Source organism: Macrobrachium rosenbergii, chromosome 16, assembly GCF_040412425.1.
Source record: "Macrobrachium rosenbergii isolate ZJJX-2024 chromosome 16, ASM4041242v1, whole genome shotgun sequence".
Lineage (NCBI taxonomy): Eukaryota > Metazoa > Arthropoda > Malacostraca > Decapoda > Palaemonidae > Macrobrachium > Macrobrachium rosenbergii.
Window position 1 is genome coordinate 2,002,178 of NC_089756.1, and position 14,089 is coordinate 2,016,266.

The following is a 14,089-nucleotide window of genomic DNA, read 5'->3' on the forward strand; positions in this document are numbered from 1 at the left end:
TCTGCCCTCCGAACCACTTCCGTAGTTCCTGCTTTGGCTGTCCTGATCGTGTCTGCTACTTCTCCTGGTGGTCGTGTCCTGGGCCGCTTCCGTTGTGTTCCTGCCTAGCTGCCCTGGAGGTTATGATGTCCGCCATCCTGTAGAAGATGTGGGAGTGAAGGTGAAGGAAGTCGCCCTGTGGAAGTGGCGTTCCTGGGCGTTGCTGTAGCTCCTGCCTTCCAAACCGCTTCCATAGCTTCTGGATCAGCTGTCCTGATTGTGCCTGCTGCTTCTCCTGGTGGTCGTGTCCTGGGCTGCTTCTGTTGTGTTGCTGCCTAGCTGTCCTGGAGGTTATGATGTTTCGTGTCCACCATCCTGTAGATGTTGGAGTGAAGGTGAAGGAAGTCGCCCTAGGGAGTAGCTGTCGCCTTCAACTCATCTTCGATTTTATCTTCTGCTGCCTCTTCCTTCCTCTTGCAAGGTTCGAGGGGGTCCTGAGAACCGGACAGGGAGCATGTGAATGTCTGTGGAACGCCCAATTTGCTGCCAAAGAAACGCTGTAGAAAACGCTTAGTAATGAAAATGGCTCCTTATGTTTTTGATATTTGTAAAAACCACTGCTGTATTTGGTGGAAAAAAAAAAAAAAAAAAACAGGAAAACTACTAACGGTAAGGGGGACCCTGTTGGGAACCAGGGTTTTGGGTGGGGCGAAGCAACAGATGGGTTTTACACCGCCAGTAATGTATGGAATTCCCGATTTTCTGACCCGTTAGCCTACATACAAGAGGTTGACCCGCCATATGTGAGGCTGAACCGATACTCTGCACACAAAACCGTGTCCCACCACTACTTACAACAGGCTACAACATTCAGGTAGTCTACCCAGATGCACCTATGGACACCGCCAGCCTAGGCTACTTGTAGCTTACATAAGAAACATCTGTTAGGCTACTCCCTACCTACATTAGAACGGATGCTACTTTTTTAATGCTAATTTTTTTAACGATAATTTTTTTAACATTTCTGCTTTCAGTTTTGGGGGTGGCGGTATTTGCATTTTGAAAGATTCTTGGCAATCTTGTATGTTCTGGCAGGCTGTATTGTTGCGCTGCGCCTGCTAGCCACGGGTCACAGAAAACGAGCGACGTGAGGAAGGTAGTAACAGAAAACAAGGTTATATAGCTCAATCGACAAACTGCATACTAGGCTCTTTTCAATTGCTTACTCTAAATTTAGGGTTTAACTGTACGTTCAGACATGATTGGCTTAGGCTATTTCTTGCGTATATAAACAAACCCCCACAATATATGGTAATTGTTCTGGCTGAGTTCATAGTCCCAACACATAGGCTGTTCTTAGCCTGAGTGGACGTCCGAACAGCATGAGCAGCCCTGACTTCCGCTCGCCAACAAGAACACTTACCAAATATATGCTGCCTATTTGCTCTTAGCCTTACTTAGGGACCATTTCCCTTTGCCTATATATACATCAATGAACTTACCTTATTGTTGGGAGGCATCAAACAGGAGGTGGGTAGAGGGTGGCGACTGCACGCTTGAACACATGAAACCGGGCTTCATACAACAGGGACCAAAACATCATATTTCACCATGCACTGATAGCTTCTTTCGGCACTGAGGAATAACACAGTGCCACATGTATACTGGATGTCCAGTGGCTGGATGGATTCTATCTTGTAGGAAACGTCGGTTTCCGACTTTACACAAAGTACACAAACCAGAATAGTTTTACACAAAGTACACAAACCGGAAGTGTCTCCAAGCAGTCCTTCTTGGTAAAGCCACTTAGTAACTCACCAGTATTATGTAAACACTCAAGAACGATCGGAATGTACAAATCTGTGAAAGAATTAAATTCTTCAACGGATGTTACTTTGGGAAATAAATTGAGGCCCTGACTCTCCATCTCGGTGGTTACAGAAGGAAAGAAAAGGGTGACTGTGGTCAGGGCATGGGCCTATGAATCATATCAATCAGACAAATTCTGATTGGTTCGATGTATTTTATCCGTGGGCCCTAGGAATGACCTTGGTCAGCCTGGGATACGATTGTACGGAATTGAATTTCCCACGATCAGGTCGGGGCCACATACGGTGGCAGCCTTGGGAACTACGGGCTGAGGGGAGAGCCACACTTCGGCCATCTTAAGAACTACGGGAGAGCAGTGCTGCATGACATCATTCACGTCAACTTGGTACTTAGAAAAAGTTACGCTACACTGAAAAAATTGTCGATTCGACAAAATCAAGGAAACTGACCAAGTATGTTACTTTTCTGGTAGATTTCAGCATGCAGAACAACTTTTATTCTATGCAATTTTTTGTTTGGAGTCACTGTTAATGAGCTGTAGGCGCGCCTTGGATAGACAAGCTGCCCTCCATTGGCTGAAAGAGAGGAAGGCCGCTGCTTTCCCCTTGATGCCTTTGGACATCTAGGGACTGCCTCCCTGAGGAGGAGGCAGGCTCTAGATGTCCAAGGAGTCGGTTCTTCCCAACCTTCGGGTTAGGAAACCACCCGCTTACTCCTGGGTTTTGTGTTCTGGGAGCCGCTGGCGTGCAGACCTCGGTTTGCGATTCTGTTCCCAGTCCTCAAGGTTCCACCTCTAAGACAGAGGCTGCTTTGGGCGCTTGTTTGCAAGCCACCTCCAGTGCTCAAGATTTGGTGGAATATCGAGTATCTGGATCTGGTCTGGAGAGTACTCTCGTCTCCCCAGTTTGGGAGCAGTGCAAGAGAAAGGGCTGAGGCACCCAGGTGTCTCAGCTCTTCCTGCCTGCACCACAAGTGCTCCCCGAGTGCTTAACAGTGCTTGGTTGGGTCTCCAGCCTGGTGTCTCAATCCTATCGGTTCGAGCACCAGAAGAAACGGAAGAGATTCCCTTTGGGAGTATTGCGGGACTTCTAAGGGACTGACTCTTCAGGGAGACAAGTTTATCTCGTTGGCTCTTCCCGTCCCCGGGAGGGAACAGATTCGCATTCTCCTGTGGGGTGTGGTGCTCTTGTGGCCTCGTGAGGCCACACCTCATTGCCAGTCTTAGAAGTCAGTGTCTAAGACTGGTTCTGTACCTGGCTCTTTTCAATTTCTTAGGAAACTGAGAGCAGCCACTCTCGATTTTTGGGAGTCTAGTGGGCCGCTCGAATCCTATGAATCATGAGCGCTCTCCTGGCGAGAGGCACAGGACGAGAGAAAGTGCCAAGAAACCCAGGTGTCTCGATACTGCTTGCCAGCTGCTTCAGTTACTTGGCTGGGTTTCATCCTTGTGTCTTTTGAACCTTACGGTTTGACCATGCAGGATAGCAGAGACAGAATTCCCCTTTGAACCTTCTTCTCGAGGGGCCGCCGCCTCAAGGAGTTTAGAATTTGGGAAGCTAGCACTTGTTCACGGCAGACGAAGTTTCACCCTGTTCAGTTCCGATTGTGTTCGTGCGATCGGCTTGGCTTGCTCGCCCCACCCAGCCCCTGGTTGCGCTTGCAAGACTGGCTTGGCTTCGCTCAGCTCACCCCGCCTGCCTCCCAGTCCAGCTCATACCTCCCAGTCTGGAATGTGTTCACGTGATCGGCTCAGCTCTGCTCCACTCGTATTTTTCCGAATCGGGTTCTTGGCTCTTTTTGAGTGAACTTTCTGCTCTTCCCTCTTCCCATCCTAGGAAAGCGCTTTGCCACTGCACAAGCACTCTTCTTCCCCATGTGGCAGTGATCTCCTTCGGTTGATTATCGCTCACGGTCTGCCTCTCCTGCTGGTCTTACTGGCAGGACAGGTAAGGGTACTCTTTCTCCTATTCTGTTCTCTTTCCCTCTCAGTTGTTCTGAGAGGCGCGAGACGGACAGAGAGAGAGCTCCGACAAATTTGTCTTCAGAGTTCGGCTGCCTGGCATGCTTTGGGTGTCTGTCCCAGATTGTCTCACAGTACAACCAGGTAGCAGAGGAGAGTTTTGTGGGATGTGTCCAAGGAGAGAGGTACAGGAGTTTCACGCTTTGGAAACAGCAAGGGTCTTCCTCTTCAAGTTGCGATTGCCCTCGTTTTTGGAGAACTGTGCGCCAATTCGTCAGTGTGAGGATCCCTGGGACAGGACCGCGGCCCCCCCAATGAATAATCTTCACCACTCGCAACCCTTGCAGTTCCCGAGGGGCCGAGAGTTTCGGGGGCCGCTCCGGTCCTTGCTTGCGAGGGTACTCTTGACCAGATGAATTCTTTTCTTCGGACAAGAATTAGCAGGTGATAAAAATTTGCAAGCAGTGAATTTGTTAAAAGATCCCTATGGCAGAAGAGACAAAATCAAGGCAGATGCAGAATCGCTACAAGGTTTCAGAGCGAAATTTGAATGCTGCATAAGATCATTGGAAAGTAAACACCTGGAATTGAGTGAATTGTATACCATCTTGCTCTACACCAAACTATTGCCGATTCACTTAAGGTAGATTCTTGGGCCTACGAGACGTTTGTTTGGCGGCCTCTGATTGGCTAAGGGTATGGAGGAGGCAGCAACTGCTCACTGTCTCATTTTTACATATGTAGCTCGGAAAACTACCAACATAATAAGACATATTCTTCATTTTCTCTTCACATATCACACGCATCTAAAATCTGAAAGCACCAGGGTATTCAGGGTGAATTTATTGTATGAAAACACAAGTTTTATTTTATCTTGATTGCATGAATGATGCAAAATCCGATTATAAGTAAAAACGGGTATAAAGAATTAAATGCTTCTCTCTCCACTTTTACTCGTCGTAATTCCTTTGTATTTTCTTTTATTGATTTCAGGAAATATTTAGCTGTACAATTAATACCAAATCCTATGGTATGACCAAAACTTTCCTATCTTGTGCAAAATTGAGATAAATGAAGAAATATTTAAATATATTGGTAGTTTTCTGAGCTACATATGTAAAAATGAGACAGTGAGCGAGTTGCCTGCCTCCCGGTACTAGCCAATCAGAGGCCGCCAAACAAACGTCTCGTAGGCCCAAGAATCTACCTTAAGTGAATCGACAATAGTTTGGTGGAGAGCAAGATGGTATACAATTCACTCAATTCCAGGTGTTTACTTTCCAATGATCTTATGCAGCATTCAAATTTCGCTCTGAAACCTTGTAGCGATTCTGCATCTGCCTTGATTTTGTCTCTTCTGCCATAGGGATCTTTTAACAAATTCACTGCTTGCAAATATTTATCACCTGCTAATTTAAAACCAGATATCAGTTCCAGAGCCTCACCTTCCAATAGGCCCTTCAATTAAGAAAACTTCTATATTTTCTCAAAATCAGCACATTGGTGCACTGATACTTCATAAAGTTCCCAAAATTAATTCCATTCCAGTACATCACCATCTAAATGTTTGAGGTCTCAAATTAGGTAACTTTACACTAGCTTTAACAGAAGGCAATATCGGAGTACTAGGTTCACCCCTTACAGCTAGAAGACTCGTGATGGAGGTCTATGAAATTCAGTGCCTATGTTTAGGTTAAATTCAGCTTGATGATTCAAAATTTGGTCAGGTTGTCGTCCAGGATCCGTTAGAGCCAATATTTTATTATCCAATTCCTGGATTTTCTACAAATATTCCTTTAAGGAGTCGCTGAGTGAAGAAATACTATTGATATCACCTGCATCAACAGTGGTTTCAACCTTTTTTTTATTTGACCAGTCATCTCTCTCTCTCTTCTCTCTCACACACACACACACACACACACACACACACACACACACACACACACACACACACACACACACACACACACACACACCACACACACACACACACACACACACACACACACACACACACACACACACACACACACACACACACACTGGAAGACATCTAGATGCATAATCTACCAACACCAAATATATGTTTCAATATTAAAAGAGTGTACAAACTGCCAGCTCCAAAAAGTACATATACTGCACTAGCAAGTATAATATTTAGAAGTTGGCTACACCTCTGCAAATTAATCAGTGGTAGATCACTACCAGTTATATTATATATATGTGCCCTTGACTATACAATACATATATACAATGTACAACATAGGATTTTATTTCAAATTAAATTCCACGTAAGTATCTCATCCATTTCAGGCTAGGCTAACACGTGACTAATTCTAAAATGGCAGCCATCATCAGCCGGCCACGTCTTTATCTATATCGCCAAGTATCACAACAAATCTTAAAATTTTGTGAACTCTAACTATATGGATCACTGCTATAACAACCACTCACCACGTTCCTGGTCACGGCACAAATTTATTCCGACTCATTCAGAACAAGTGTAATTGTATGGGCTAAATGGTTTGAAACGTACTAACCTAATCATAGCCTGAGTCTTACACTGTGACACCCAGGTTACTTCACTCGTATTCCAAATTGCATTCAAAAACACTGCATTGTGTTGTGTATATTAATCCAAGACCTAAATGATATAGACTTACTGTTAGTTCAAATGGCACATTCAATATTCCTAGCTTGAATTAGAGCGAGATTGTCATGAGCACAATCTCTACTTTTTAACCCTCATCCAAAGCACACTTCAAGAAATTCTCCTTACATTTAGATATGTGTATCTCATAAAGGAAATCTCCCTAAATGAACTTTGTGGTGAAAAGGAATACTTAACCCTTAAACGCCGAGCCTCTATTTACAAAAGCGTCTCCCGTATGCCGGCATCGTTTGGGAGCGAGTGCCGAAGCAGAAAAAAGGTTTTTTTCAAAAAATCACAGCACGCTTAGTTTTTAAGATTAAGAGTTCATTTTTGGCTCCTTTTTTTTGTCATTGCCTGAAGTTTAGTATGCAACCATCAGAAATGAAAAAATATATATATAACTATTGGAATATATGACAGCGCGAAAATAAATTTCATATAATTGTATACAAATCGCGCTGTGAGCAAAACGGTTAAAGCTAATGAGTTTTTCTTTTCTTTTTTTTTCTTTATTGTACACTAAATTGCGATGATTTTGGTATATAATAAATTGTAAAATGATCAAAGCAACACAGAGAAAATATTATCACAAAATGATGCATGAATTTGTAACACGCGGACATAAAAAAAATCTTTTTTCAAAAATTCACCATAAATCGAAATATTGTGCTAGAGACTTCCTGTTTGTTGCAAAATGAAGGTAATTTATTGAATATTACTAGACTGTAAGTGTTTTAGCTTACAATTGCATTTTTTTACCATTTCGGTCGAGTTAAAGTTGACCAAATTTTGAATTTTTTCTATTTATTGTGATTTATATGAAAATATTTCAAAACTGATAAAAGCTACAACCATGAGTTATTTTTTGTTGTATTCTACATGATATTGCGCACATTTTCATGCATAACACTTTATGTAACGCATAATATAAAATGGTGCGAAAATTTCAACAAGGTGACTTAAGAAATGCCGAGATTTTCAGCAGTTACTGCGCGCTGGTGGAAGGAAAAGGTTTTTTTAAAAATTCACCATAAATCAAAGTATTGTGCCAGAGACTTCCTGTTTCTTGCAAAATGAAGGTAAATGATTGAATGTTGCTAGAATGTAAGAGTTTTGGCTTACAATTGCTTTTTTCGACCATTTCGGTCGAGTCAAAGTTGACTGAAGGTTTAAATTTTGGCACTTAGTGATTTATATGAAAATATTTCAAAACTGATAAAAAAAGCTACAACCATGAGTTATTTTTTTGTTGTATTCTACATGAAATTGTGCACATTTTCATGTATACCACTTTATGTAACGCCTAATGTAAAATGGTGCGAAAATTATGACAAGGTGACTTTAGAAATTCTGAGATTTTTAGCAGAGTTGCCGCGCACGGAGGGAAGGAAAAAGTTTTTCAAATATTCACCATACATCGAAATATTGTGCTAGAGACTTTCCGTTTGTTGCAAAATGAAGGTAAATGATTGAATGTTACTAGAATGTAAGCATTTTAGCTTACAATTGCATTTTTTTACCATTTCGGTCGAGTCAAAGTCAAACCAAGGTTTTAAATTTTGTCACTTGTGATTTAATTGAAAATATTTCAAAACTGATAAAAGCTACAACCACGATTTATTTTTTGTTGTATTCTACATGAAATTGCGCACATTTTCACATATAACACTATGTAACGCCTGATATATAACGGCGCAAAAATGACGACAAGGTGACTCAAGAAATTCTTAGATTTTCAGCAGAGTTAACCCGCGCGGACGTAAGGAAAAAGTTTGTTTCAAAATTCACCATAAATCGAAATATTGTGCTAAAGACTTTCCGTTTGTTGCAAAATGAAGGTAAATGATGGAATGTTACTAGAATGTAAGCATTTTAGCTTACAGTTGCATTTTTTTACCATTTCGGTCGAGTCAAAGTTGACCGTAGGTTTAAATTTTGTCACTTATTGTGATTTATATGAAAATATTTCAAAACTGATAAAAGCTACAACCATAGTATTTTTGTTGTATTCTCATGAAATTGTACACATTTTCGTATAACTTTTATGTAACGCCTGATATAAAACGGCGCAAACATTACGACAAGGTGACTCAAGAAATTCTGAGATTTTCAGCACAGTTACCGTGCGGTGGAAGGAAAAGTTTTTTCAAAATTCACCATAAATTGAAATATTGTGGTAGAGACTTCCCGTTTGTTGCAAAATGAAGGTAAATGATTGAATATCACTAGAATGTTTTTTTTTGCAAAAAAAAGACCCAATTTATGATTATAAATAAAAAATTTTATATAATATTTATATATAATATATATATATATATATATATAAATATATTATATTATATATTTCAAGGGTGCATATATATATCATAAAATATCCAAAACACCAATAAATACAGATATATAAAAACTTGTAATAAATATAAAACTAAATATAAAATCAATGCAGAATACTCACTCGTAATCCAGACTCTTTGTTCTGTTCTTGTTTTCTCCCTCCTCCATTGAAGAGTCTTGCATTTTTTTCCTCTTGACATGACGAGGCACAGGTGTAGGAGGGAGACGCGCGCCCTTTGGCAGTCTGCTGCGCCTTCCAGTGTCCCTTGGGTAGGCGCACTCCAATATATGACCGCAGTGTGGTACTTGCGGTCACACTCCCGGAACCTGCAAAGTGCTACCTTGCAGGTGCGACAGACGTACCGGGTGTCTCTTCTTCTGCCATTCATATGGCACACCCGGCACCGTTTCTGCTTATGCCCTTTTAGGAGCTCCAGTGTGTGATCCCCTGCCTGCAGCCGACACACAGGGTCCACTACCCAACGGGACATTGGAATGTGAGGGAGGGCGGCAGCGGGGGTGGCGGCATCATCAAGGGCGGCGTCGGCAGGAGCAGGAAGACCGAGGTTGGCCATCCTAGCGACATCTGCCCTATCCTCTCGGGGCAGATCTGGAGCTCGGGGCAGGGGGCCGGTGTTGGAAGGCCACTCCTCTGGATTAAAGTTTATGAGGGCATTCCCGGCCACCTCGAGAAACTCGATGTGGGACAACCTCCGGGTGTCCGAATTGTACCCACAGTAGAGGATGTAGACATTCTGGAGGGCCAACTGAAGGAATTATTTGAGGAGCTTCTGTGTCCACCTCATGGTTCTCGTGGCGAAGGGATAATACTAGATTAGTTGATCAAAGAGATCAACTCCTCCCCTGTGCCTATTGTAGTACCCGATGACAGTAGGCCGTTGGATACGAAACTCCTCGTACGTAACGCGGCCCTGCCGACGTGTCGTCTTCCGCTGAACGATCTCTTCTTGGATGGGCTCATGACTCATCATAATCATGGGCACGAGTCTGACCCCCTTCCAACAGATGACGAAGACATCTCCCTTCCGCCGCCACTCTCTCTCTCCTCTTGCCAGATGTTGTGGCTGGCTAGCAAACCTCTTGAGGACATTTGGGGCCCCACGCACCAACCAAAGGGTACCACTGACGTGCACCCCTGCTTCATACAGTATCTGGGCCAGGGATACCGAGTTATAATAATTATCCATAAACAGGTGGTATCCCTGGTTACGGAAACGATCCACAAGACCAAAGACAGTGTCACGCAGCGTGGAGAAGACCCCAGAATACACTGAGAAGTCCACGACGTATCCAGTGTTGGATTCCGTAATAAAAAATAACTTCACACAATATTTCTTTGGCTTCCTGGGTTGTACACTTTTGTACTTAGATGCCCTTTGTATGGCATCATCCCCTCATCCAAAGAAAGGTTCTTGGAAGGAACCACGAGAAACTGACACCGTTCCCAAATGTAGTCCAACACTGGGCAGACTAAGATGAGGCGGGCTGGGTTACTCTGCGGTATGGCCCTTGGGTTGAAGGCGTTGAAATACCTGTCCAACGCCAGGAAACTATCACGGGGCATAATGCTGGGCACATTGGGCGTACTTAAAAAAAAATTCTGCCTCCAATATTGCCTGACGTCGGCAGCAGGCATCATTCCAAAAAAAAGTGTAGCCCCAAAAAATGCGCCATGTCCGTGAGGTTGCAGCCCCGCCAGCGATACGACAACATCGTCTGCAGTTCCTCACGGCAGTACCGAGTGTAATCTGCCGTCTCTGCAATGAGGTATTCCAGCAATTCCCGCGTCAGGAAGAGCTGAATGAACCCCAGTGCAGTGAGAAGCACAGGGACGGTCAGTCCAGTTGCTGCCGTAAATGGGTGCATGTTAGGTGGGGTGGGGTCCTCCAACCACCCACGACTTCGCACTTCCACCCTCCCCACTGGCCCATCTCCCTCACTTTCACCATCACTTTCTGTCTCGTCCCCACCAGCCACAATCGGTGCCTCCTCCTCCTCCTCACTCTCTCCCTCATACACACTGAAACCACTAAACTCCAGTTCACTTTCCTGCTGTTGCTTCCGTACGGACATTGGGAACAAATACTCGTCATCACTGACATCGGGCGTGATGTCCTCATCACTAGATGACCAACTGCCATCAAAATGAGGACTTTCCACCTGCTCTCGATCGAGCTCCAACAAGTACTCATCAATGTCCTTTTGTTGGAGGCCTCCCAAATGCTTACGGATGCCCCACAGGACACCCCGACGCTTCCTAGGGTTCGTAAAAGGCACGGGATGTGGTCCTTGGTCCCCTTCGGCCACACGTGGCCACACAACACGGCGTTGAAAAGCTGGGTCACCTTGGGTGCTTGGTCCCTCTCCAGCATCCCAATCTAAAACTCGCCTCACATGCTCACTGCCGACAGGCAATATGTGCCTTTCACAGTCCTGACGACGTTGGGACATCTCTGCAAACGTCCTGTTGCGTCACTAATACGCTAACACTCACAAAAGTTCTGCAAAACACGAATGCGTCAAGAGATTGCTCTCCGACAATGCTCCGCTGATGCTTTGTAGTGCGAGAAGGAAGAAATTGGCGCATGCACGGCTAGGTGACGCTTCTAAACAAAACAACAGCGTGATCCGTGAACTCCCAGCACCCTCAAGGCGCATGATTTAAAACCTTTCGCAAAGTAGGCCTATAATTATTTTTCCGCGAATATTTAAAAAAACATTTTGTAGTCGACGTACCGTACGTCCACTCGGCACCCAACAGACAATTTTAGTCGATGTACGGTACGTCCAGTCGACGTTTAAGGGTTGAGTGGACTTCAAGGCACCGACAACTATGGCTGCCTTCCCTTTTCTTGAGAAGGTACCGACAACTATGGCTGGATTCCCTTTTCTTGAGTCCCTGTTAGATACAACTATACTGTACCAAGGTTGTGACAAGACTGACTTCGTGGCCGTCTTTGACCACCACCAAACGTTTCGAGTTCGACTAACAACTTAACAACAACTGATGTCCGATAGTTAAGCACTGTTACACGTATACGTACAATTAAATACATGAAACAACAAAACATAACATCTTTCTTCTGCATAATACGCATTTCCACTGTACGTAAATTTAGAAAGAATGCATAAAACTATACCACAACTTGCGGAAAAGTACTATCTCTCTTGTCGACGTTTCAACAGTCACTTGAAGGGGTATACAAAATGCATCCCACATATTAAAAATAGCCTAGCAAAAATAGTTGTAATAATGTAAATAAGTTCCAAGAATGGTAAATTGAAGTCTTATTGTACAAATTTATGCAGAATACACTTGAAGGGGGGGGGGGAGCTTTTAACTCTCTCTCTCTCATAAATAATGTGAAGACCCAGGCAAAAGAATAATGTTGCCAGAAGTTTTGACCTTGTCCCTGCATGTATTCCCCAGAACCTTAGACCTAACAGGGTATGGAAAGAAATTGGCCCACTGATGAGGTGTATTACAGGTTGTTTCAAAACCAGAAATAACTGTCATTTAATCAAAGTAGAGAGTTATAATCAAGGTGGCTGGAGATAAAGAGTTTAGTGTACAGAACGGTAAAAATGTACAGTTACTTGAATTAACAAATTCATCTCTAGCCTTTCAGTGCACAGCATTTCATGAGATTGTATATTGATAAAGAACTTGTTACAAATTATCCTTTGAGTTGAAAGTAAATCAGTTTTACTGTGCCTTTCATGATTAAATTCAATGTAATGTCCACCATAAAGTTGCCTTATTCCTTCAGTGTTATGGTGGTTATTTTGTTCAGGTACCTTTTAAGAAGTGTGCATATCACTGTGAGGCATTTGACCATGCAAGCTTTTATTCTTGTTTTGTAAACAGTGAAACACTATTGCACCAACCAAGGTTAGAACAGTAGCAATAGGTTTTGTTTTAAGGATTTAGTTAAAATTTTAAAATAGGTTGCCCTTAGCCTGACCTAGATTTTATTTAACAAATACAATTGATTTCAGAATACATGTGAAACTGCCAATGCTATCAAGAAAATGAGTTTGGCGCGTGCAGTTCGATTCTTGAAGAATGTTATGAATAAGAAGGAGTGTGTCCCCTTCCGTGTTTTCAATGGTGGTGTGGGTAGATGTGCACAGGTAAAGTCCATGTTACATTCTTTGTTCTCTTTAAAGTTATTGAACCACATCACCCTGTAAACAGATGTAATAAACTTGTTGTACTGTAGTCGTCAAATATTTTAACTTGTAAAAGGTCAGGTTTGGTATTTTATTTAGGTTTGATTTTCTAGAGGCCTTTTATTTGTATATAGTTTAACCAGACCTCTGATGCACTGATGTGTAGAAAAAAATAGTAAATAAGTTATCATAAATAGTTGAGGAAAACTGTTGTTAACTTGCACACTTTTTCATTCACCAACTCTTGCTAGTAAGTTATAGTAAATGTATGGGTATTAATACCTGCAGGCCAAGGCATGGAAAACCTCCCAGGGTAGGTGGCCCAAGAAGAGTGCCCGTTTCCTCCTCGATCTCCTGAAGAATGCAGAAAGCAATGCACAGTACAAGGTAATTTTGGTGTTCCCAGTGATATTTTTCAATGTAGGAATATATTGAAGTTTTCTGTTTGAGTCAATTTTGCATCATGTTCAAGAGTAAGGGAGGTTTGTATATTTTTTTCCCTCCATCATTGCAAAGTGTCTGATGGCACACCTTTCAATGAGTATTAATGTTATGTAAACAGACTTTGCATTAAAGAAACATTATTTTTCAGGGTCTTGAAGTAGATCACTTGGTTATCGAACACATTATGGTACAGCACGCCCGTCAGATGCGTCGTCGCACGTACCGTGCTCACGGTCGCATCAACCCTTTCATGAGCTCTCCCTGCCACATTGAAGTCTTTCTTGCTGAAAAAGAACGTGTAGTTACCAAAGCTACTGATGAACCAGCAGCTAAGAAAAAAGCATCCAGTAAAAAGAATGCACGCCAGAAAGCTATGGCTCCCAGAGAGTAATTCTGTGATTAAAGTAAAAAAAAAATGAAAGTGCTTTCAATATCCTTAAAAACTAGCCTTCTACTTGCTTTCTGCTGTCAGTAAGTACATAGGCATTTAATCGTAGTTGTTTTGAGAAGAGTTGCCCATTTCTTTTCATCAAGTTGATATAAAACATGCAAACCTTTTACTGTACAAAATATTTGCTTATGAATCTCATTCTCAGTGGATACAAGTCTTCACTTTCATGATATAATGTTTATCCCTGGGTACTGAGTGAATTTCTCATGAAGACACATCCAAACTTACACCATTCACCCCCCTC

The 14,089-nt window shown here is 42.7% G+C and overlaps 1 protein-coding gene across 2 annotated transcripts in view; it reads left to right on the top strand.

Annotated features, from left to right (window-relative positions):
* The window catches only part of RpL17 (ribosomal protein L17), a 34,132-nt gene extending 20,316 nt beyond the window's left edge, over positions 1–13,816 (top strand). Inside the window, exons 3-5 of one of the 2 annotated variants that reach the window (XM_067118289.1) lie at positions 12,777–12,911; positions 13,239–13,337; positions 13,543–13,816. In XM_067118289.1, the coding sequence (XP_066974390.1) occupies positions 12,777–12,911; positions 13,239–13,337; positions 13,543–13,785 (477 nt within the window). In that variant the 3' untranslated portion in view covers positions 13,786–13,816. The remainder of the gene's footprint in view (positions 1–12,776; positions 12,912–13,238; positions 13,338–13,542) is intronic. The other variant, XM_067118290.1, reaches the window with a different exon arrangement.
* Positions 13,817–14,089: the final 273 nt, after the last annotated feature.